The sequence below is a fragment of the Cydia strobilella genome, chromosome 9 (genome assembly GCF_947568885.1).
Source record: "Cydia strobilella chromosome 9, ilCydStro3.1, whole genome shotgun sequence".
NCBI lineage: Eukaryota > Metazoa > Arthropoda > Insecta > Lepidoptera > Tortricidae > Cydia > Cydia strobilella.
The window spans coordinates 11,197,036-11,220,829 of NC_086049.1; the positions used below are offsets into that span (position 1 = coordinate 11,197,036).

A 23,794-nucleotide genomic window follows, 5' to 3' on the forward strand; every position below is an offset into this window, starting at 1 on the left:
AAAGCTGCCAAAAGGGGTCCATTTCTTAAAAGCTTGTAACTTGTAATACAAGCGGATGTCACTTTTTGACAGCTTTTGTTAGAAAGGGACTTCCACTTGTATTATTACAAGCTACAATCTTTTGAGAAACGGGCCCAAGGTGACATGCGCTTGTATTACAAGTTACAAGCTTTTGAGAAACGGGCCCCTATCGACACTAGGTCGATATATACTACAACCAAAATAAAACACACTTTATTTGAGTCGTGTTCAAATTTACGAGTTTCCACGCAAACGCGGTAAAATCATCAATGCAAAATACGCCAGTACATCAACCTGACACGAAGTAAATGAGCTCCACCCCAGGCTCCTGAATCGTTCTTTTTATCCCGCTAATTCCACGTGACGACAATGGCTAAACACGCCATTGTCCGGTACGTGACGGTTTCCGCATAATTATCCCAAAACGACATTTTTATCTGAAGAGATTTTTACTTTTTCAGCGTTTTACACGGAGTATTTCCACTTATTCTGGTTTCGTCTGTAAATTCAAAATTTTAATTTTAATCCTTCTCCTTGTATTATAAGCCAACGACTTCATTATATTTTGTCAATTATCGGACGTGGTCGGATCGTGGCTCGCAATGCTGTACCTACGTAAAACATATTTACATAATTATTATGTAACAGGTTTTAGTTCCGTTCCGTATCATTAAAAAACCGGACAAGTGCGAGTCGGACTCGCCCACCGAGGGTTCCATAATGTTTAGTATTTGCTGTTATAGCGGCAGCAAAAATACATCTTAGAAAATTTCAACGGTCTAGCTGTCACGGTTCATGAGTTACAGCCTGGTGACAAACAGACGGACAGACAGACGAACAGCGGAGTCTTAGTAATAGGGTCCCGTTTTTACCCTTTGGGTACGGAACCCTAAAAACGGAACCATTATAAAATCATTGAATCAGTCGTGCGTCTGTCTTTCGTATTCCGTATTTCCATAAGACCTCGGTGAAAACTAGTTTTAAGTATCTTAGCTAATAGTACATTTCGATGGTAGTGCAGAAAGTATGACATTACAGAATGACATTTCCGCACGTGTATCGAACGACGTTTTTTAATACAGTTGCGAAAAAATAAGAAAAACAACCAAACAACAACAAAAACAAGAAAGACATCATTGACATTGACATTATGAAGAGGTGTTTTTTTAGCTGGGTGTTATTATTGAACCCACTTCAATGAAAGTTTTTTTTTTAATGCATGTTCTATAAGACAGAAACAAATGTAAATATAAAACATTGTACTATTATTACCCAAATATCGTTAATTACGATTATTTGTGTAACATTTATAAAAACTATCGAATGTTGCCTTTGGAAACTTAAAGCAGAAAGAAAAAACGCCTCTTCTTTGACAGGCGTTCCGTTCCATTCAGACAACTTATTAAGAACGGTTTTTCAATATTCAATATATAAAAAAAATAGACTTGTTATAATGATGAAGAGGTAAGTAATAAAATATAAAATATGTATATTTTACGTATTTTTACATTAATAGTAGGTTTTTATGATGATTACGACGTTTAAAGGAAACTAATATTAACACTCATCAATAAGTAGTCATGAATTGGAACAAGAATAAATTTAAAAAAATTGGAAAAGTAAAAAGCACTAGTTTGCGAAAACCAACTTTCCGCACGCTAAACAGCTACGTAAAGTAGCACTTTTTGAGCAACTGTATTAAAAACCTAGTTATTCGAATCGCCTTGGTGAAAACTAGTTTTCACTAGTTATTCAAAAATAATTTTAGTTAAGACTAGCATCGTGATGTGAAGGCGATACGGAAAACTACTACTGAAACGCGTTTTCACTTAAGACAGAGTGCAGGTGCTCCCGCTTAGCAGCAATCTCATTTCACTCAAACTTTGCGGATAAAACTCAAGCATTTTCTTATTATATTAACTTGTAAATATACTTAACAACGGAACCGGTCGGTTTGAAAATGGAATGGATCTAGTTTTCAATTTCGAACGACTGCAGTTTCGTTCCAAGTTTGAACGGAGTATCGCTTGGTTCAGGGACTGCATGCCGGTTATAATAAGAATAACTGTCCGTCAACTTCGTCATTTAAGTTGAGGAATCGGCATTGCGACTTTAATGAAATGAACTGGATTTTGCCTTTATGATTAGCATATGCATTTAATTATAAGTTATATATATAAACATAATCATTACGTATATAATTCTGTAATGAATAAGTAGTAATAGCGGGTGCTGCCTCTGCGTGCGTCCCATGACACGGGCAAGGGCAGCATCCGCTCGGTGTACCTCTTACGTTTCATTAAAGTGTCAAAAGGGCATCTACGTGTTGGCTTCGGCTCCGCGCACGCCTCCCAAACGTCCGTAACACCATTGTTCCGTGATGGGAAAGACATTATAACACTTTAAACTCTCGCGTTTTGTACACATAACCCTAGTTAAAACGTCGGAAAAAAGGTAAAATAATGAAAGTTAATCGCGTTAGACTCGGGAAAGACATTAGTAATTAATAAGTAGTAATAATGATTAATTTTATAAGTGCGGAAGCGTGGCAATTTTTGGACTCGGTACTACATTATCAATAAGGAAGAAATATAAGGTTATCGAGCTGAAAAATGCAAACAACAGCATTCAGGAGATGTGGTATCTGGTTGTGGCTTAGAATTTATTATGCCAAGAGGAAACAATCGATGTCAATAGTTCCGATTAGACTTGAGAACGTGGCAGCGAACATGAATTAGGGCAAAGCAGGCTCCCGATTATTGGCGCGAAGTGTCAAAACCCCAAGATGGCAGCAGTAAAGCGCACGGTTCTTTGAGTGGCGTCAGGTTTCAATGTGGTCGGTCCTTTATGTTGTAAAACTATAGAACGGCACTGGCACTTAGAAATAGTAAAAACTTAATCTAAGTCTTCTTCCGTCGTCAGTTAAAACAAATGCACCAACTTTGTATCTGTTAGCATTTATTTAAATAGATTTTATTCCCAGCCTGCGCTGTCTTTTAAGAAGAAGTTAAATCCTTAGTAGTTTGGAAGTTCTCGAGTATTCAGCACAAAGGGGATTATGCTGTAGATCTTTTTATAGAAAATATTACATTTTTGTATTGCATGCATTGGTTCGATTGCAAATAATACAATTTGTATTAAATTTTATGGCCACAATCATTTTAGCTTGTCTTCACATATTTTAACTAAGGTGTAGTATAGTTTGTGAAGTTAACGCTTGTAGGTAGGATTAGGGCGCGTAGTGTTAGAAATTGGTTCTACATGGGATCTGATAACTTTTTGACAGTGCGGGCCATAAGGTTTCGTCTTGGCAACCTTTTACATGAAATTTTTTGGTGGGCGCTTCTTTATTTGGTCTATAAAAGTTTCTAATTAGTTTGAAACCGAGTGTACATTGTAATGCACATTGGGCCTTATGAGGTTAATGAGAACCTTAATAATAAGAAAAAAAATACACTATTTTAATAGTTATTTGTTTTACAAAGACGCAGCTGTTGTTTAACCTCTCGGGCTTAACAATAATAACATTTTCACAGATAATAGATAATACATTTGTTGTAACAAAACAGTTAATTTTTATGCTGGCCGTAAATTGAGGTTCTTGAGCACATCACAGACGGTTTATGATATGTGTGTAGATAAACATATTTAAAGCAATTGCATTTGTGATCTCAACTCAATATAGGTATGGAAAATTACGTTACTGGAACTAATAATAGAGCTATTTATTTAGTACTATATATTTATGTATGCTAGTACATATTTATTTTATTGCATAATGCAATTGATGTATTTTAGTTATTCGTAGACGTTAATATTGTAGTTTTCCTTTTTAAATATTATTGTACGTTCTGTAAGTTTGTCTATCTATCTAATTCGAATTTTCCACTCATTTACTCTAAGGTTAGCTGGAAGAAATCCCTTATAGGGATAAGCTCGCCTTTGTACCTAAATTTATATGAATTTCATGTTAACAATTTTTGTTTTGTACAATAAAGTGATTTACTACTACTACTACTAGAGCTGCTTTAATGATAAAATAATGAAACCAGTTCCATGGAAACGATATTAACATTGAGATACTAACAACGACACTAATATAGTAACATTGAGATATTGAATAAAAAAGTAATCATCGCTATCAACGGTTGAGTGGGGTAAGTTAGGACTTAGGGTAGGTATCAAAGTTTTAAGTCAGAAAAAATGATGTCATTAGAATAATTAAAACAATAAATAAATAATTATATGCCGTTATACAGGTTGACCTTAGCTATTGGACAAACCCTGAAATCCCACGTAGGGTTACTTCTCAAAAATGCTCTAACGTTATATTTTTTTAATTAGAACAAAAGATAAAAAAAATAATTTTCAAACAAAAATTAATTCCAATGATCGACAACAAAAAGAAACATGCTGTATTAATCATTGGCAGTGTTTTTGACGACATGTTCGAAAATGTGCGGCAATGATGACATTTGTCAAAAGTCAGAATCTTAGTAATGTCATAAATACTAACATAGTGATAAGTACTATTGTAACTAACCAATCATTTATGGATCATTGATGTCCGAAATAAAGTCTTAATAATAATAATAAATAAAAAAGATAATCAATAAGGTTGAAGAAGGTTTCATACTATTTATTACCTCAGGAGCTATTTACACATACAGGCTGCTCCAAAGTAAAAAATCGTAATTTGTTAATTTATTCGTAACCGCTTCACCGGTTGTTATGATATTTGGTATACTGATTCTAAATACCCTAATGCATATGTATATTTCGGCTTTGTCCAATGGCTAAGGACACCCTGTATAGAATATTTCCTTATCATTACTTTATGATATTCGTTAGATATCATCAAAACCCTCCGGTTGTAAAAATAAAAATAAAATGTTACGAGTCAGCCTTTATTCAAAAACGTATTCCTTGATTATCTGAACGCCCGATTGTAACTACGGTCACAAAAGAAATCCAACCCAACATATTACCAGAGTTTTATTCAGGACCAAATAACCTCTCAATGTCGCTACTCTATTCAATTGGTCGACAATAGGTCCCTGAGCTTATTCACAATTTTCACGAAGCTTTACAGCCTCAAAGGGATTAATGGAAGTGTGATCTCTAATTTCATTTAGTTGTTATGAAATTCGGGATCAAGTTACTTTATTTAGAGCCAAGCTCACAAAACTACTTGAGACAAAAAAATGAATTTAGGGAGTTTGTTAACAACACAAACAAACTTTTGCATTGTACTTGTACTTTATTGAAACTACCTCGCAGATAACATTTTTGAATTTGGAATTTTCCTTGACATATCCGAGTATCGGGTCCGATCCGATATCGGGAGAAGTAGGTAAATGTCTGAAATATGTTTGCCTTTTTCCTTCGTTATCACACTGGATGCGATTGGCACGTCGCTCCGATGTGCGATCAGGATATTGCTATCAAAACCAAAATGTTATTCTGTAAATAGGTGTATGCTAGCTCTTTTACATGTCATCTTACAGCTAGGTTTATTCTATTTTAACATATCAATTATATATTTTTTTTTTAAGCCTACTAAGTGTCCCACTGCTGGGCAAAGGCCTTTCCCCTTGATTTTGACGACTCTCGATTTGGTGTTTCCTCCGGGCAGTTGTTCAGGAAGCTGTCCAGGTCATCCCGCCATCTCCGTTTGGGCCTGCCCCGTCTACGCCCCTCTACCGGTATCCACTTGGTTGCTAAGCTAGCCCACCTCTCCGGATGCATGCGGTAGACGTGACCGGCCCAGTCCCATTTGAGCCTAGCGGTTTTCTCGCCTACGTCAGCGATGCCGGTTTTTGAGCGCAGCGTGGTGTTTATATATATTATAATTAATTTAATTTAATGCATCATTATCCTCTATAAATTCGATAAAACAGTGTAACAAGTTTTTTTTGTAAAAGCTGTCGTTTCACAATAAAACTAATCTTGAATATACTTATTGCCAATTTCAACAAATTAGTTGTCACTGCGCGTGACATTTTTCAGAGAATCGTTAAATATTTAGACCGCATAGGAAAATGTCGCTATAATAGTTCAAAACTCGAATTTAATTTGTACTTGTACAAGTACACGGGGACTTACGAGACAAGACTAGTGGCACTGCAGGCGATACTTGTAATCCCATACACAACTCTTAAATGTCAACTACTATATAAAATTACATGACTTTAACTAAACGAAATTTAATTACGTAAACATACATTATTTAGAAGATCGTGAAATCACAACATTGGCGTTTGTATAGTCTGCGTAACTATACCTATTTTGATATTTTGTACTTGTATGTAATATGTAATTGGGATATGTGATATACGGCACCAACCATAAAATATTTAAGATTTTTTTTAGCGATTTTTAATGTTTTTGTGCCTGTAAATTTTCCCCTCCGGCCGCGTGGTCCGACGTTTTGTTTTGTCCGACATGTCGGCCGACAATGAATTTTAATTCCTCGCTGTTCGACCGCTCGGGCTATAAGGATATATAATATTCCACTTAGTTCACCTTCAAACCACGCTGAATTCTATTACTCTTGTTTATGGTAGGTATTATTTCACAGGATTTTTGGTTTACGTTGAATTATTAGTGCCACATAATACCTATAGGGGTGTTTACCATAGTCTAGTTTTTATACTAACCTTTATTTGACCCTGTAATATGTTATTTAATCTAACACGATTCTCACTCATAATACGGAACATTGGTGTTCCGGAGTCGAAGCCAACACGTAGAGGCCCTTTACACTTTAATGAAATATAAGGGGTACACCGAGCGGATGCCCTTGCCCGTGTCATGGGACGCACGCAGAGGCAGCACCCGCTAGGGTGTAAGGACTATTGGGAGTTGATGGAATCTAAAATGAACTAGGTTATTGGCTGAAAGCGATGGAATAAGATTTGAGCTGTTAATCAAAAGTTATTCTGTATTATTGAAAAGTATAAAGATGTTGGTTTTCTATGTATGTTACTTTTTCTGAATAAAAAAAAAAACAATTTTAAACACTAACGATCCCTTCTTTTAACCATTCTTCTGTATCAGAATAATAATTCACACAGTGAATCTATTTAAAGTTAATAAAATTAGGGAGATTCATCCCAAGAAAGGATCAAAAAGGAAAAGCGAGTTAGCTACAAGGTATGCAAAAGCAATTTAGTCGTTTTAGGCGAGAGATTGGTAGATTATTAATCCTTTCTCTCCGCTGACTTAAAAAGAACAGTTAATATAGGCTTGGCGTTGTAACTTTGATTAAGATTAGATTTAAGGAATAAAACGAAGTCTCTGCTCTCTATATTAATAGCAATATTAAATAAGTCGACGTAAGACCGAAAAACTTATGGAAAATTTAAATAATATTGTATCTATTTCGACTCTTGCAGAATACCGTGAAAACTAGTTTTAACTACCTAGTGAAAACGTTTTTTACAGTGACATATGTATAAATAGGTCAGTAGGTACCTCATTTTCAAACTGAACGTAAAATCGACAAGACCATTCAATACTACGATGCATTGAATAGATAGACGAGGATTATACTATCGTGAATGGCGCCTTTGCCGCGCTCGAAAACCTTTTCACGACATCATCGCCACAGTTTGAATCGTAACGAAAATTGGCACATATTGAAACATGCTTATCGAGTTTTTTAATGAGATGTAACTTAGAAACCTAAAGTTGCTTTAATGAATAGCCATCTTTTATTTTACCTAATTCTCTTAATTGATCTGTTTCTCTTTTTGTAGCATTTACTTAGTTAAATTAACAATTTGAAGAATGATCGAATCTTGGCGGGCAGCAACTTTGATTCATTGTGCATCGGTTCGAGTTATGCATTGTAAATTATGAAATTGTTCTATGTGTTGTGTCTTACATACCAGACCTGCTAGCATGAGTTGCGTTACATCTAGCGCGACTTCAAGCATGACCTCGCGCGCGAGAACGCAACTCATGCCAAACCCGTCCCCCTTTAATTCATACAGTTAGTAAAAGACGGGTAGTCTATCTCGCGGCGAGATACTGTCTCATCAATCATGTGCTTGGCCTACTGGACACCTATTATTAAAGTTGCAATTAACCAACAATTTTTCTTCAGCAGTAGATTAATTGAGCAGTCACCGAATTCAAAATAACTATCACTGCACCTTTGATTAAGCGTCTAACTAAACCATATTACACCGAAAACATCACGTTTACGGCTAAAGTTCATTGATCATAAGACGTACCTATAATTTAAATAGTAATTAGGAAGCATCGATCACGCTGCGAACTGTCAACCCTTCCTGGCTGCGTCATCAATTTTGTTGTGGGTTTCCTCATCGTTAGGTACACCTATCTACGGGTCCATTGAATAAATTTGAAATAACACTGCTTACTTAAGGAATTTAATAATTTTTATTTTTTGAGGAACGCGGTCAACGTACCTAAACGGAGAGGGAGAGATTTTTTAAAGTGACAAGTTCGCCTTTGTACAATCATTGTGTGTTATACGTCTTGTTTTTTTTCTAAAATAAAGTTTTTATTTAATTTGATTTGATACTACGGTTATTATAACGGTACGTCATTATAATAATTGAGTCATTATATGTTTTCAGACAAATAAATTAATAAAGTTTTTAAACCTGTATGACATAATACATCTAGGTGTACTCTTTAAAATTCACCACTCATTTTAACGTATTTTTATAAATCTTCATTTTTAGTTTTAAAGTATGTCGATAGATGGCAGTGAATTTACAGTGGTTACAAAATTTACTATGACAGTACCGCTCTATCTTATTATATATTATCCTCTTTGATCGCTATCAACACGAAACAAAATTTATATTGTACCTTCACATAAATGTGACTATACATTATTGTCGGGATCGCGTAAGTAATCCTGAGGGCGTAGCCAAGATGCCAATCGTTTGCGCTACGACAACGAAACGCTTTCTGTCACTCTATCACTCTTACATTTTAGTGCGATAGAGAGACAGATAGCGTTTCGTTCTCTTAGCGCAAATGATTGGCATCTTGGTTAGCCAAGCTTGGTTGCTGCAAGCGTGGATGCGATAAGTGTAATCCTCATGGTGCGTAGACAAGATGCTAATCGTTACCGCTCGGTAGCGAACGAAACGAAACTGTTTCTGTCGCACTAATATGCAAGAGTGATAGAGAGAGATAACTACGCTACGCTATGGAGCGTGAACGGTTGACATCTTGTCTACGCACCCAGAGGATTACTAGTACCTATCACATCAAGAGCTCGCTATACGACCCAGAGCTTAGGCACATGAGGCCTACTTAAGTTATTGATTGGGTGTTCAGGTCTCGTATGCAGAAATGGAACACTTTGAGGATTAATTTTTGAACATACTTGTATGCCTACATTGCCTACCATCTCTATCAAATAGGTACATACATCTAATCAAGGTGTTTTTTTAACGAATTTGAACGTGACTACGTATTAAGCTTATGATAAGTATGATTTATAGAAAGTTGTATTTACCTTAAACTAAATTTACTGTTTAAGACATGTTTAGGAGACTAGAGCCTAGGACGGAGACCTGAAAATTGAGTTTTTAAGCACTATCAGTGGTGAGTAGCGGTCACTATAGACGCGCGCCGCGTACAACATGTCGCGCGACTCGCGCGAATGCAAATAAGTAGTTTTATCTTAGTATCTCAACCACTTTCAGAAGAGCTGTAGAAGTACTGTGCCCAGGGCGAGGGGCATTTTTCTTAGTTTTTTTTTAGCGGATACATGTTTTTAAAAGTGAAAATGAATACAGTAATGAACACTTCCCGTCCGCTAAAACAGGACAATAGTTTGATTTCTTTATGAGTTTGACCATAACGAAGAGCTTCCCGTTTTATTTTTGATACAATAACGTGAACATTTCCGTGCATATTGGAGAAAAATATCATTTTTTTCGCGTACCTACTCTAATTGTTACGCCCAAGTATATGTGGTATTATCTATAAAAAGGGACCTTATTGTCGATGGCGCTTACACCATTATTAACGATGCTCCGATATAAATGCAATGCCGCGCGACGCTGTGCGGCGTAAGCGCCATCGACAATAAGGTCCCTTTTCATAGAAAATGCCCCATATGGCTGCTGGCCTATGTAACTACACATAGGTGCCTATCTACTAAACCAATTTATCCGCCCTTTGCCTACGTTCATCCCCTCGCGGACAAAACAAAAGCAACAACTAACAGTGATAAAAGTCTAGTACTGTCACATTAGGATGGAAAACTTGTCCCTACAGGACCATCAAAACAACAAACCCGTGAAATGTTAACTAAGTAATTATAATAAAGTCATGTCATAACTCATGCTAGAGAGTTAATGGAAGCAGAATCATAACATAACAAAAACATTTAAAAACCCGACATTATTAGGTATCTACTATATAAAATAGGTAGAAAAATTCAAGTGAGAATGGTTGCTATGGTCATTCACAATAAAGAACCTACTCGTAAAGATTACTGGGACTTTTGTTTTTGATAATACCACTGCACTGGCTTAAACAAACCACCAAAAACTAATCCACATACCTGAGGCTGATGGTTACTAGCAGCTGGCCGCGGCTGCTGTCCACTTCGAGTTGAATTACACACAAGTATGTTCTAACACTTCTAACCATGTACTAACAGGGCATAGCATTATTCGTCATAATCACCGAAATTACTTATTTCAACAGTATTTAGATATTAAACAGTTTTTCTTGTAGGTACAACAAAACCTTTACAATCCGCCATTTAACTAAGTAACTGAAAATCTAGACAGCTATCATTGACTGATTTGAACGCGGTCTTTTTTTTATTTTTATGGTTTTTCACGATATAGTAGCCAGCGTCCCAGCGTCAACAAAAGGAAACTCGAAAGAATTTCGACTGAAAACAATAATATACGTAGTTAACTTTCTATCAAAGTTTTTACTTGTTCTGGGAAAAATTAAAACATATTTTACAGTACATATGGTGCTACTTTCTCGCACTAGTGCGTAAAGAGCACTTTTCGTTCATATGTCGAAAGTTTAAAGGGCCATATGTACTGTAAAACGTTGCACGATACACGTGCGAAAAGGTAATTCGCAACTCGTGTCGATTTAAAACACTCCCTGCGGTCGTGTTTTAATTTATCGCCACTCGTTTCGAATTTTCTCTTTTCCGCACTTGTATCGTAAATAACTATTTTCACTGCTATAGGATTTACATAGGGTAAATCATAATTAATGTAAATTTATACAACTATTGGTAAAAGATATATAAAAAATCTTACTACCACTAGAAATTTATACATTTGTAATAAAGATTTTAAACATAAATAATTGCAAACCCCGAATACTAAAAATCATCAACTTTTCCACATTTTCTGCCATTTCGTCTTAAAAGAAATGTATTTTTTTTAAACTTAAATACTGCGCAAATTTGAATAAAACAACGGGAAGTCTATTAATTAACGATCAAAATAATTATACAGGATTATGTTTTTCATTCATGCGTCACGCTCTTAACAATGTCTTAAAACTAAAAATGGAAAAATAAAAACTTTTATAAAAAAAAGATAAACCGACTTCAAAAAAGATGAAATAAAATATTATCCTTTTTAGGGTTCCGTGTTTAAGTATATGCGTTACCAACTTATATGTCGGTGCCCAGCCAAGTAGTAACAATACCAGTCAAAAATAATCAGCTTTATATCTATAAATCCCATTACAACTGTACAAATATTATAAACGTGAACGGAATTCTGTCTGCCTCTTTGTTACCTTTTCATGGCTAAACATGAACCGCTTTAGCTGAAATTTGGCATGAAGGTTCCTTGAATTGTTTTATATTTTGAAATGTAGTCCTCTGGATAAGCAACAGAAAATAACTCAGTCCCAATCCCACACTTGCGTGCTATGGACTGTTCAAGAATTAGTAAGAAATGCTCTTTAAAAAATACGACGACAAATAAACGTACCTATTAGATTTACACTAATGTGCCGACAAGCATGGTACGAACTGCGCCAAGAAGGTTCAACCGTGTGTTCTGTTCTGAGGTGTGTTCTTAAATACCTACAGAAAGTTCGTTTATTGTCGTCGTGTAAGGCTGCGTCTTACATAGGCGAACAGTCGCGAACGCGAATCGACGCGGCGCGGCGCGGCCGGCCCAAGGCGTTCGCGTTCGCAACGAGATCGCCCACGTAGGACACTTCTATAGGTATCAAAGGATTAATTAAAGCGCCGTGCCGCGCCGCTTCGCGTTCGCGTGTTGTTCGCCTACGTAGTACGCTGCGTTAGGCAATCCGTACGTACATACTTATATAGCCGCATCCTTATCGAATTGCACCAAAATCACTATGAATGTATGGTTCAAAATTTGGCTTGGCACCGACTTCAAACATATCAGTTGGTAACGCATATACTTAAACACGGAACCCTAAAAAGGATACTATTTTATTTCATCCTTTTTGAACTCGGTTTATCATTTTTTTTTTAGTTTTTATGTTTTCTGTGACTGCGACGGAAGGCAAATGAAACATGGTTTAAACATTACTTGACAATTTATTTATGAATACTCCTTTGACCAATACAAAGTTCAATGTTTCCAACGTCAAATGTTCAAATTAATACTTATTCAGTCATGTAGTGGTGACTGCTATAGTTATTGGCCACTAAATAGTAACTGGCCACTCTTAACAATAAGGCTTCAATTGGCTTGTTTCTTACTGATTTGTTAGGAGTGGCCAATTACTCAGTAATGTAGTGGTGACTGCTATAGTTATTGGCCACTAAATAGTAATTGACCACTCTTAACAATAAGGCTTCAATTGGCTTGTTTCTTACTGATTTGTTAGGAGTGGCCAATTACTATGTAGTGGCCAATAACTAGCAGTCACCCTATGTGTATTACAAAAGGTCATCCATAATCATTAATATTCGGCTAGCAATAAGTGAATCAATAGGTAACGCTGAATATCTAAAATAACAAATAGTAATATCTAACATGATAATTACTTTAAATAAAGAAAAAATAAATTAACTAGTATATTTCTCTATGACCACTGGGACATATTGTTAGTAAGAAATTACATCATAATTTCGCCAACATTGACATTTAACCTATCTTGCAAATGCAGTTCAGATTTTTAACTGACAATTGGGTTGCCGGTCGAAGTATTTTACAGATGGCGCCAGCATAGGTTTTACCTGTCAATCGTACGAATAGTGTCAAATTCTTGTTTTTATTTTGGTATTTTATTACCCGGATTCCAGCCTTTAAGCTAGATCTCGTGGTACAAAACTAGAAACAGGGGAAACCTATGCTGGCGCCATCTATAAAAACTTTATACAGTTGCCAACCCTATTCGTAAACTTTAGTACCTACAAAGACATAAGGTTTACCGAGGGTGCAGTGTTGCTGTTATACTATAGTTGGTTAAACCAAGTTGTCAGTAAATATAAACAAAGAAAACTATACTCATCCTTTTCTTTTGGTTGCTAGTACTAGTGTAAGACAAAGATAGTATGATTATCTCTGTCTATGTGTGAAATGAGCCAGCCCTTTGACAAACTATATCTGCAAACCAAACTGACGACCGAGACCATGTTACTCGTACCATCTCTTTCACTCTCACTTCGACACAGGGTGGTATTCCACTTGCCAATCTCTTTGTCCAATGTGCATTGCGTCTCACTCTCTCATTAACCAAAATGTGAGACGTAAATACACGTTGGACAGTCGCCATCAGATATATCAGAGCGGCCGAGTTGCTCAAAAATATCTGAACACGCACTCTAGAGCCAGATAATATTGGTCTTCAGTAAATATTGGTGTGACTATCACCCACAATTATTGATGTCATTGAAATTGAATTTCAATCCATTCATGCAGCTTTTAATAGACAGATGGTTTATTTTGTAAAGCTAAGACTACCTCAATTAGCTCCATGCATGAATTCATTTTTATTTTTGGATTCATAATTTATATCGTTGGAACACCGGAAATGATAAAAATACTTTTGTAAACCTTAACATTATTTTATTAAAAAATATTTAAAATGTTGAAATTTTTTGAGCGGTTGAAACGCTCATAATTTTTGGCGCGAATTCGACAAAGCGTGATAACGTCACACGTTGGGCGGTCCAACTGACGTTTGCTACTAATGACACTAATCTGTCGAACGCGTGACGTCACGTGGCGTTTCGAGCGTTTCGCTCACTAGCTTTTCGCGGGAAAATTTTTGTACTTTTTATTTATAATTTTAAGTAATTAAATGGTAATTTAAAAACGGAAATGCATTTGTAACATGATATAACGGTAACAAACATCCGAATAAAACATATTTCGTTCAAATATAAACTTCATGCATGAGGCTAATTATTTTTTACATAAACCTGGTTAAAGTGGATTTTACATCATTTTGGAAAAGTTAGGACGTTCGCTATAGGCGGTACAAACTCAAATAATGTAGTTGTGTTGTTAAAAAACACACTTCTACTTTTCGTTATATTTTTATTTAAAAAAAATTGGAAAAAAATAGGCAAGTACCACTTGGCTCGCTTAGTTGTATAAAATCTTAAGGTCTGTCTAGATCGAATGCTCCCCAGCGCGCCATTGCAGAGCATTTACAGATCCTTTCGCAAATGATCCAAATGGCTGACTAGCGGTGCATTTGCTAGATTTAGGTATGGACGCGCCCAGATATCAATGAAAATTAAAACGACCTATCGAATCGTCTATTTGCCTCTCTATCACTCGAATATGCAAGAGCGAGATGCAAATAGACGAACCAACGTACGTGGTTCGCGAAATAAATCCGCGGTTCTCACGCCTGGACGGCGAGCAACGTGTTTGCGTATTGGAACTCGGGGCTGTTCTCGTACTCCGACATGTCCAGGGCCACCTCGCAGCTCTCGCGGACCACGGCCCGAGGGTCACTTAAATACCTGCAATGATGAGGGCAGTGGCGATTAGTGAATTATTCTTATTTATTTTATAACACTTTAAACTCTCGCCTTTTGTACATACACAAATTTAATATCGAATTTAAACTATCGTGAGGCATACTAACTTCGCTAAAACTAACTTTGCTTTGCTTTGCTTAGTTAAAATACGTGACCACTCACTTTTGCGCTATAAATCTCATTAGATTACCGAGTTATTAGTATTTTTTAAACTCAATACAATTTTGCGAGATTTGGTTTTTGGGTTATAAATTATATGGAGATGACACGTGTCACCCTACCCCTCGAGTTTGAAAAATACTACAGTAATTCAATAAAGTTACGTATATTCATGTAGTTTGATGCTTAATTCAATAAATTCTGTTAGGTTACTATAGGTATGAGGTATTTAACCTTTTGGACGTCAATGACCGATATATACGCATCGTAGGTTCAACGCCAAAGACCAATTAATCGTTAAAAGTTCAATTTCAGTTTTGACACATCGGTGACATGGCGTCTGGATGACTACTTTTGTGTTTAACACGGCGTCGAAAAGGTTAAAAACTCGAAGTGGGTATATAGTCAACAGCAAAAGTAGCTAACTAGGCGAGATGTTCAAAATGATCTTAGCCTAACTTTGTTGTTAAGAGAATAAAAGAATAGTAGAGCAGATCATATTGGACACCTGGCCAGCTGAGCCAACTGAATAACTATTGTGATATTATTGCGTAATTGCTTTAAATTGCGTATTTCTTAACCTTTTGGACGCCAATGACCGATTTATCGGCACCGCAGGTCCAACGCCAAAGACGGAATAATCCGTCACAGACCACAGAGCAACATAGACCTACGGGCATGTGCATAAAGTTAAATTTCAGTTTTGACACTTCGGTGACGTGGCGTCAGAGTGACAGATTTTGTATTTGATACGGCGTCGAAAAGGTTAAACAATAAAAATATAATTAATTGAAAGTTTATATCGAGTGTTTCAACATAATTTTGATTTTCCTAATACCTTTTCAGAACCTCAATGCACTCTTCAGTAGCAATTGATCCCATGGCCTCTGCAGCCTCATGGCGGACCATCTCATGCTCATTTGTGTCCTCCAGGGTTTTGACCAGGAATTGCACACTTCGCTCATCCTGCATCTGGCCAAAAACGAAAGCTACCTCGTGCCGAAACAGGGCACTGCTGGCTTTGAAACCTGAAAGGCAGATAAAATTACTTTTAATGTACCACATAATCATAACACATAACACAATAAGGTTCTTATGGCTAGGTGGGCCATTATTTTTATATGATTTTAACCCTTGCTCTTTCACTGATGTGTTAAAATTGCTAAATAACAAACGAAACTATCAACGCCATCTAGCCGAGAATAAGCCAAAGGTGTAGACGCCATCTGACCGAGAATCAATTTTTCTTGATTTCCGAGGCACGTTCCTTAGACTATTCATCTTATACATAGGTCTTTGCTTAAACGTTCCAATAAGTTTGTTTACCCTGCTATATATTTTCATTAAAATAGATTATATCACCAATATAGGATGTACAGTCTATTTTTTTTTAACTATTGTACATTTTCTATGCCAGAAACAAACAACTATTCCATACCATTTCCTATGGGCAGTGCTTCATAGTTAAAAAAACTATAGTAGCACATATAAATTACTTAACAGTAAAGGAAGTATAAACTAAAATAGATATCATACACTAAACAAAACGTGACCAAGTCCACCAGCCGAATCGAGAATCGAAACCCGCATCTTCAGCTTACGCGGCTAACGTCCTGACCATTAGACCACCCGGCCACGGCGGTACCCGTCCCAAATTGTCTGGAGCCTTTGACCAACTAATATCTATTTCAGTTTATTATTTATTACATATAGTAGTGTGCCTACTTTAAAAAAATGATTTGTTCCCTAGTTAGTAAAGGAAGTGTTTTTCAAAACTAATGGCTTACCTTCACCCAAAGCTTTTATGCTTTCATTAGTCCCGATATTTCTAAGGCTAAACATAGCCCTATACCTCTCAAATAGAGGTTTAGTCTCATCCATCAGTATCTGACTTAACTTGGAAATATCACTCTCTGTGCTGGGCGGAGCTGGGTCCACAGATGCATACAAGCTCTTTGATAGGTTCTCTTTCTGAGTATCATTTGCGACCCAGTCTAGTCTTTGTATGGCTATTTGGCAAGTCTCCGCTACTTCGACTGCTGGATCATGTTGGTACTTCTCAAGCAGCTCACGAAGATTTGGATCACCGATTGCACCTAGAGCTTCACCTGAAATCATAGATTGACATATATTTAATAAGAATTCGTCATCATATCTGTCTGATGAGGGCAAAAATGCAGCCGTACTAGTGATAAACTAAATATTGACTCGATTGATGTTGATTTGAAGCCATTTCTAATTCAATCAATCAATCTTTAGGTAGTATGGCTCCATCGATACTGTCGATGATTTCGCCAACGTCAAAGTGGGATCCACGTGGGATCGAATTAATATTTCAGCCAGTGTACGGTAAATAATAAAATAATGGGCCTCTAGGGCTCTAGCCAGACACGGTTAGAGGTAGAAATACCAAATGCTCTTAGAGCACGACGTTGTTCGGTAGTTATTATTTGTAGTTGGCTCGTAAAACCGATAGCTGGATTTTACGAAAAGCACGCGGACTACCGGCCGTTGACTCCAAAATGGTGGTTAAACACGCTTTGAGATTAATTCTCCATTCACTGCACACTACTACATTAGATTACTGTATAATAAAGCTATCGATATTACACTTTAAACAATATTAATGAGCAAAAAACAAAGTAATTAATCACGAGGCTACTATCAAGATGGTGTTCGAACCGGAAGTCCCATTTCTAATTCATATACATACATCGTTATCGCGGGAGCAACAACAACTTGACAGAAGTAAAAGATTATAACTAATAAATAATATTAAGTGACACTGCTATCGAGGAATGCTTATATGTACCTATGAGTTCAAAATGTAACAGTTTTTTTTATTTATATATAAAAAAAAAAAAATACATTGGTGACTTATTATTCAAGTTGACACATTGACTTATAGGTGGGCGTTTACATAGTGAAATACGAGTGAACAGAAGGCCCTCGCACTATTTAAACGTCAAAACAAATTGCCCCAAAATAAACTGAGGGATGTTCAATAGAAAGGCGATGGACATTTCTGTCTTCATAGTTTAATTTTCAAGTATTGATTTAAGGGTTCCATGACCAAAGGGTAAAAACCGGACCCTATTACTAAGACTCCTCTGTCAGTCTGTCTGTCTTATGAACTGTGATAGCTAGACGGTTGAAATTTTTACAGAATATGTATTACTTTTGCCGCTATAACAACAAATACTGAAAAGTACGGACCCTCGGTGGGCGAGTCCGGGCGTTTATTTCAAAATCTTGTCATGTTTGTCAATGTTTTCAACTCTTAATACTTTGTAAACTATAATTATAACTTAGTAGAAGTAAGAATACAGCTTATCATAACTTATCGTGTACGTGCAACAGAACTTATCATAATAAACTCACCAGCCTCATGGCGCACTATGGGGTCTTGATTTGTATCCTCCAACACGCTCCTCAGAATCGGTATAGCCCTTTTATCCTGCATTTGGCCTAAGCAGTAGGCTAGCTCGTGTTTTAACAGCACCGATTCATCCCCGAAGCACTGGCTTATGCACTGAATCGCCGCCTCGCCGCCAATATTTCTGAGTGTAAATAGCGCCCGAAAGCGCTCTTTCATGGGCCGCGAAGCATTGCTGAGAACCTTGCCGATACTCTCAACAGCAGATTCACTAACGTTCACCATCGTAGAAGTAATCAGAAAGAAAACACTAAAACGTGGTCTGTGACTAATAAACAAATGAACATCTGCATCTGCAAATTCTCAATTCAATTCTGCGACTTCGGCTTGGAACCGAACTGTCATATGTCAAAATGACAGCTCTAGCTGTTTGAGATATTTTTTTTTTTATGATGTATAGGCAGACGTTTGACCACGATCATATTATACTACTCTTTGCCACGATCCCACCTGATGGTAAAGCGAGGTTTAGACTAGCAAGAACTTGCATGCAATTTTCGTTACATTGCGGTATCTGATCAACCTTTTGAATACAGTTTACTTTAGTAGTCGGCAATGTAACTTAAATTGCATGCAAGTTCTTGCTAGTCTAAACCTCGCTTACGTGATGATGCGGTCTACGGTAGAGCACGCTTACCTATGAGATAAAAAAATAAAATATATATAAAAACGCTTCTACAATTAAAGATTTGAGAATAAACATGATATAGTTGGTCAAGCAAATGTCGTCAGTAGAAAAAGGCGCGAAATGTCAAATTGGCTATGAACAATAACCCTTCGCGCCTACATTTTTTAAATTTGGCGCCTTGTTGTGCTGACAAGAGTTGCTTGACCAACTATAGTTGGTCAGACCAAATTGTCAGTAAATAAGAGCCAAAAAAAACTATACTCATCCTTTTCTCTTGGGTGCTAGTACTAGTGTAAGACAAATATAGTATGATTCTCTCTATGTTTGAAATGATACAGTCCTTTGACAAACTATATATGTGCCAATAACAAACATACATAGATCTAGTATATTTTCTATAGATGTGCTATAAGCATGCGCCTGTGAGTGACAGAACCACAGAACCAGAGAGAACATACGCAATTCAACAAAATTTTAAACACGTTTTAACATTCCTGACAACATACCAAAAACAATCTACGTAATTTGGTTGGGTTATTTGTTACTCACCATAAACTACACAAAGTTTACGGTGGGGAATAAAAAAACGTGAGACAGTGACAAGGACAAACAATAATAACGCTTTCTATGCTACTCCTATTGAAAGTTCCATAAGAGCATCTCGTTCAGTCATCTCCCGGCTCTACCATTTCATCTCTATTGTTACTTGTTACTGATAAATTGATAATTCTCAGGAAGTAAAGTATCATACCGTAAGTTTGTATACCTTTAGCTTCAGCTGTCACTACTATGCTATGCTGTTTATGTATGGTATAGAAAGGATGCCAATCTCTTATGATATACCCTCTTATCTTTGATTATAGCCCAGCCATATAATACATACCTACTTACCTACGTATAAATATATATCTTAACCAACAAAAAATCCTTTATAATTTTTAAGTACTTATAATACACACTACACACTCAACAACACAATGCACACTTTCATTTCATACACCTTCCATATACCTATTCTTTATCTTTCTTTTTCTCATTTAATGTTCTTAATACTTAAGGTTTCTTTTTTTTCTTTTATCACTTAAAACTTTTTTGTCTTTATTCCTTTTATTATGTAATAGGTACTTAGTGTTTCTTTTTGTTTATAGGATCCGACTGAAAACCAGCGTTGCAGTAAATTTACTGCAACATTATGCTGAGTCGAGACTCCTTTTTAACATCACGCTGTCTTTAATGCCAATGTCAATTAATTTAGTTAAGAAGTAATGTATCTAGTTAGGTACATTAGTAAACTATTAACCTACATATTTTATGTTTCATGTTTTGTGATGTTAAATAAATTTTCTCTCTCTCTCTCTCTCTCTCTCTCTTATGGCAGAATTGTTACAAAAGTGACCGCTTTCAGCTTTAAATAATAGTTCCTAATCTCTCCGGTGGCGCTAGTTAGGCTCTGGGACATGAGTATAACATCAACCATAATACAACATAATATAAGGCAACAAATAACCCGACCAAATTACGTAGGTTGTTTTTGGTAGTATTTCGGTGTATGGTGGCGCCGCCTAATTACTGTTTTTTGATGGACACTTTTCATACATAGAGATTTGGCTCCTTTATATAGTCTCCATGATGCTGTTATTATAGTTTATCTCTACATAAGCTTTTAAATCATACTATTGGGTACGAATGGTACAAGTGCACAATTATACCTAAACGTTATTTTTTTTCTTGAACAATGTAGCATTTATACAATAGTAAACTGTTATTGCACTCGGCACTCCAGCATTCATCATTCATTTCCCATTTGACGAGTCAGTGGCAGAACGCTTATAAATTAAGTGTCTGAGTCAAGTGTGTAGCAAAACCAAAGCAAAACAAACAGCTGACTTTCAGTACACGTGTAACAGTTGACCGCAGCGCGCGTTACCACAGACCTTGCCAATAATCGCGAAAACTTTTCGAAACACGGTGCGGAAGTTTGAACGTACGTATTTTAAAATTGGAATTTGTTTGTTCGAGTTGGATCGAATGTTTTATTTTGCCACTTTTTTGCAGTATGCTGGGGCTGTCGCGACATATCGCGAATCACCTACTATAAAAAACCTTCCTTCCGTTTCACACTGTCTATGGTAAGACTTCCTTCTGTTATATTATCTATGATAAAGGACGCTTTTTCCTGTTGCGACTGGTGTACAACTACTTGCTGTTATGAAAAAGTATTTCTTTGAGTGTGTCAATAAATATATAGTGAAGTACAAGACGCTACACTGCAAATTGAGAGCTAAGTATAATTAGTAAAAAAGATAATAATATAAGTCACAAGGGAAATAAAACAAATATGATTCCCTATGAAAGATTTGACGTTGATATACAAGTACATTATAGTTTCAATAAAATCGAATGATAAAGCCATGTACTAGCATAAGACGCCTTGTCTGCGGGAAGGCTGTCATGATAATCTTGCTTATATCAAATAAAGGAGTCTGGTGGTGGACAGACTCAAGTCAATATTTTACTGATTTCCTCTGGGTCGGGCGCTGTTGCGGTCGGAGGAAAAGCATGCCGGCCATAAGAACGCTCGACCAGAGATGCTGTTGCTAGCGCTGTCGGGGTCGAAGACATAAAGATTCGGTCGGTCTTGACAGCGTTAGATCAGAGATGCCTTGCGAGGTTTTGTCGGGTAAGGGGCATAGAAGTCCGCCGACTATAAGAAAGTTAATTCAATGGTGGTAACCTGCTCGGAGGAGAGGTTAATGATAATAGTTTCTGTTAGGAGCTAGCGCTACTCCTCATGGCTGACGAGCTATGAACAGACGATGTGTGGAGTCCAGCACAATAAATGGGATATTGTAACAAACAAGTTACTGTGTATATTACAATAATCAAATACATGAATGGGTCACGCACTACTAAGGTGCCTGATTGAGTCATGTACATACATAAACTGTTAATACATGTGCTTTGGTATAATAATAAATTCTGAGACATCTATAAATATAAAATCGTGATGTACTTAGTGACTATTGAGGAGTCAATGTGTACCTTTTACAATACAGGCCCAGCTGTTCTACTAATATGGTCATCACAAAGTACAAAGAGGAGCGCACATGGAGATTGCAGCCGTGGAAGTAAAATTATCAGGTATGAGTCATGTCTTTTTGCTACTGAACTGACACATATCGGAATAATAATAGAAGTAAATAGATTCCTTATTAGTGATGTTAAGATAGTTGAGTTACATCAGATGAATCTAGGCAAGATATACATTTTGTGGCTATCGTACTTTCCCCAGCGATGGGCACAAATTGGTGTGAGGATGCAGGGATCTTGGCAGCACTTTGGGGAAGGTGTTGTCAGGATTGCTGGTTGTAAAATTAAACTCAAAAATATAGTTTGATCATACTAAATACCATAATTTACTTAAAACTGTGTTTGAACAAAGGTGTCAGGTTCGGAGTCAGGGGGACGTGATTCATACGGCTGTTTTTATATAAGCTGTTAACTATTATTAACTCTTGTCTGTGCAAATAATAAAAATAAATATTATAGAAATTTTTCATGATTTAATAGGATGGTGGCACCATCTGTTGGCGGTAAGTGGAATCACAGGTGTCAGATCGATACAGTTGTGATCTTTTAATGATATATAGTACTTGTATTTGAAAATCAACTTCATAAAAAACAATATAACTAAAATAAAATTTCTCTGTTATGATTTTAAGTGTTACTTATGACTAAATAAAGTTAATTAAATTAAAAGGAAGCGGAATGGTGAACGGAAATAGGTAAGGAAGTGTTGGTGATCAAATGAAGTCTTGGTCACTCCTATCTGTTATAAAATGTTCTCGAATGTGTTCATGTGATGAATAAATATATAACTTAATATTTTATACTACATGGTAATCGTTTAAAAGCTAATGATCATGTTCAAAACAATTGCAAAAGACACGGAACAAACGTAATGGTCTAAAGTCTCCTCCACACTCGGGAGCGTAGTCTGGAGAGGACTTACGACATTCACAATAAATCGCATACGATTTTGTTGAAATTGTGTCGTGCGTACAACCTTTACATAGAGAATGGACTCGTTCATTTGATCGATTGGTTCGATGGCGGTCGATTATTTGTTACGGCTATAAGAAATCTGACATCTCATACTAGCATTTCGGTGAGAGTAAGACGTTCAAGGAAAGAGTGAGACGACGCTCACAGCGAGCTTTAGCTCCATCCATCCATCCATCGTAATTATATATCTATTGTCGTAAGTCGTCATGTCGTCAAGTTCAAGGAACGGAAAATTAAAATATAAGCAAGCTTCTTTATTAGTAAACGGATTTAATTAATTCTTAAGGAAAATTATGGTGGAAGGCAAGAGTATCCAGAAATAAGTGAATAGCGGTTCTGGTAAGAGATTGTGAAATATATTCAATTGTACATGTGAGTAAAATTCACAAAGATTATTGTTGGAATAATGGCGGATGTTTATTTACGCTTTATAAGAGTTTCCAAGTTACTAACCTAGTAAGTGGGTTGTATTATACCCATTTACACTCTTTATGTATACTTCTAACAATAAAACAAGGAATTT

General features: G+C 36.4%; 1 protein-coding gene across 1 annotated transcript; it reads right to left on the reverse strand.

Annotated features, from left to right (window-relative positions):
- Positions 1–12,636: 12,636 nt before the first annotated feature.
- LOC134744287 (deoxyhypusine hydroxylase) lies at positions 12,637–18,920 on the reverse strand. The gene is made up of 4 exons (XM_063678040.1): positions 18,524–18,920; positions 16,930–17,250; positions 15,981–16,170; positions 12,637–14,965 (listed from the first exon to the last, which is right to left on the reverse strand). Exons 1-4 carry the CDS (start codon positions 18,801–18,803, stop codon positions 14,845–14,847), a joined length of 912 nt encoding a protein of 303 aa, XP_063534110.1. The 5' UTR covers positions 18,804–18,920; the 3' UTR covers positions 12,637–14,844.
- Between the last annotated feature and the right edge of the window lie 4,874 nt (positions 18,921–23,794).

What these genes read in the sequence shown, in the direction of transcription:
- LOC134744287 (XM_063678040.1), bottom strand. Translation starts at nt 18,803, where the DNA reads ATGGTGAACGTTAGTGAATCTGCTGTTGAGAGTATCGGCAAGGTTCTC. An exon ending in CATAGTGCGCCATGAGGCTG is followed by an intron (nt 17,251 to 18,523) that starts GTGAGTTTATTA and finishes CTATGATTTCAG; the next exon opens with GTGAAGCTCTAGGTGCAATC. An exon ending in TGCATTGAGGTTCTGAAAAG is followed by an intron (nt 14,966 to 15,980) that starts GTATTAGGAAAA and finishes TCATCATTGCAG; the next exon opens with GTATTTAAGTGACCCTCGGG.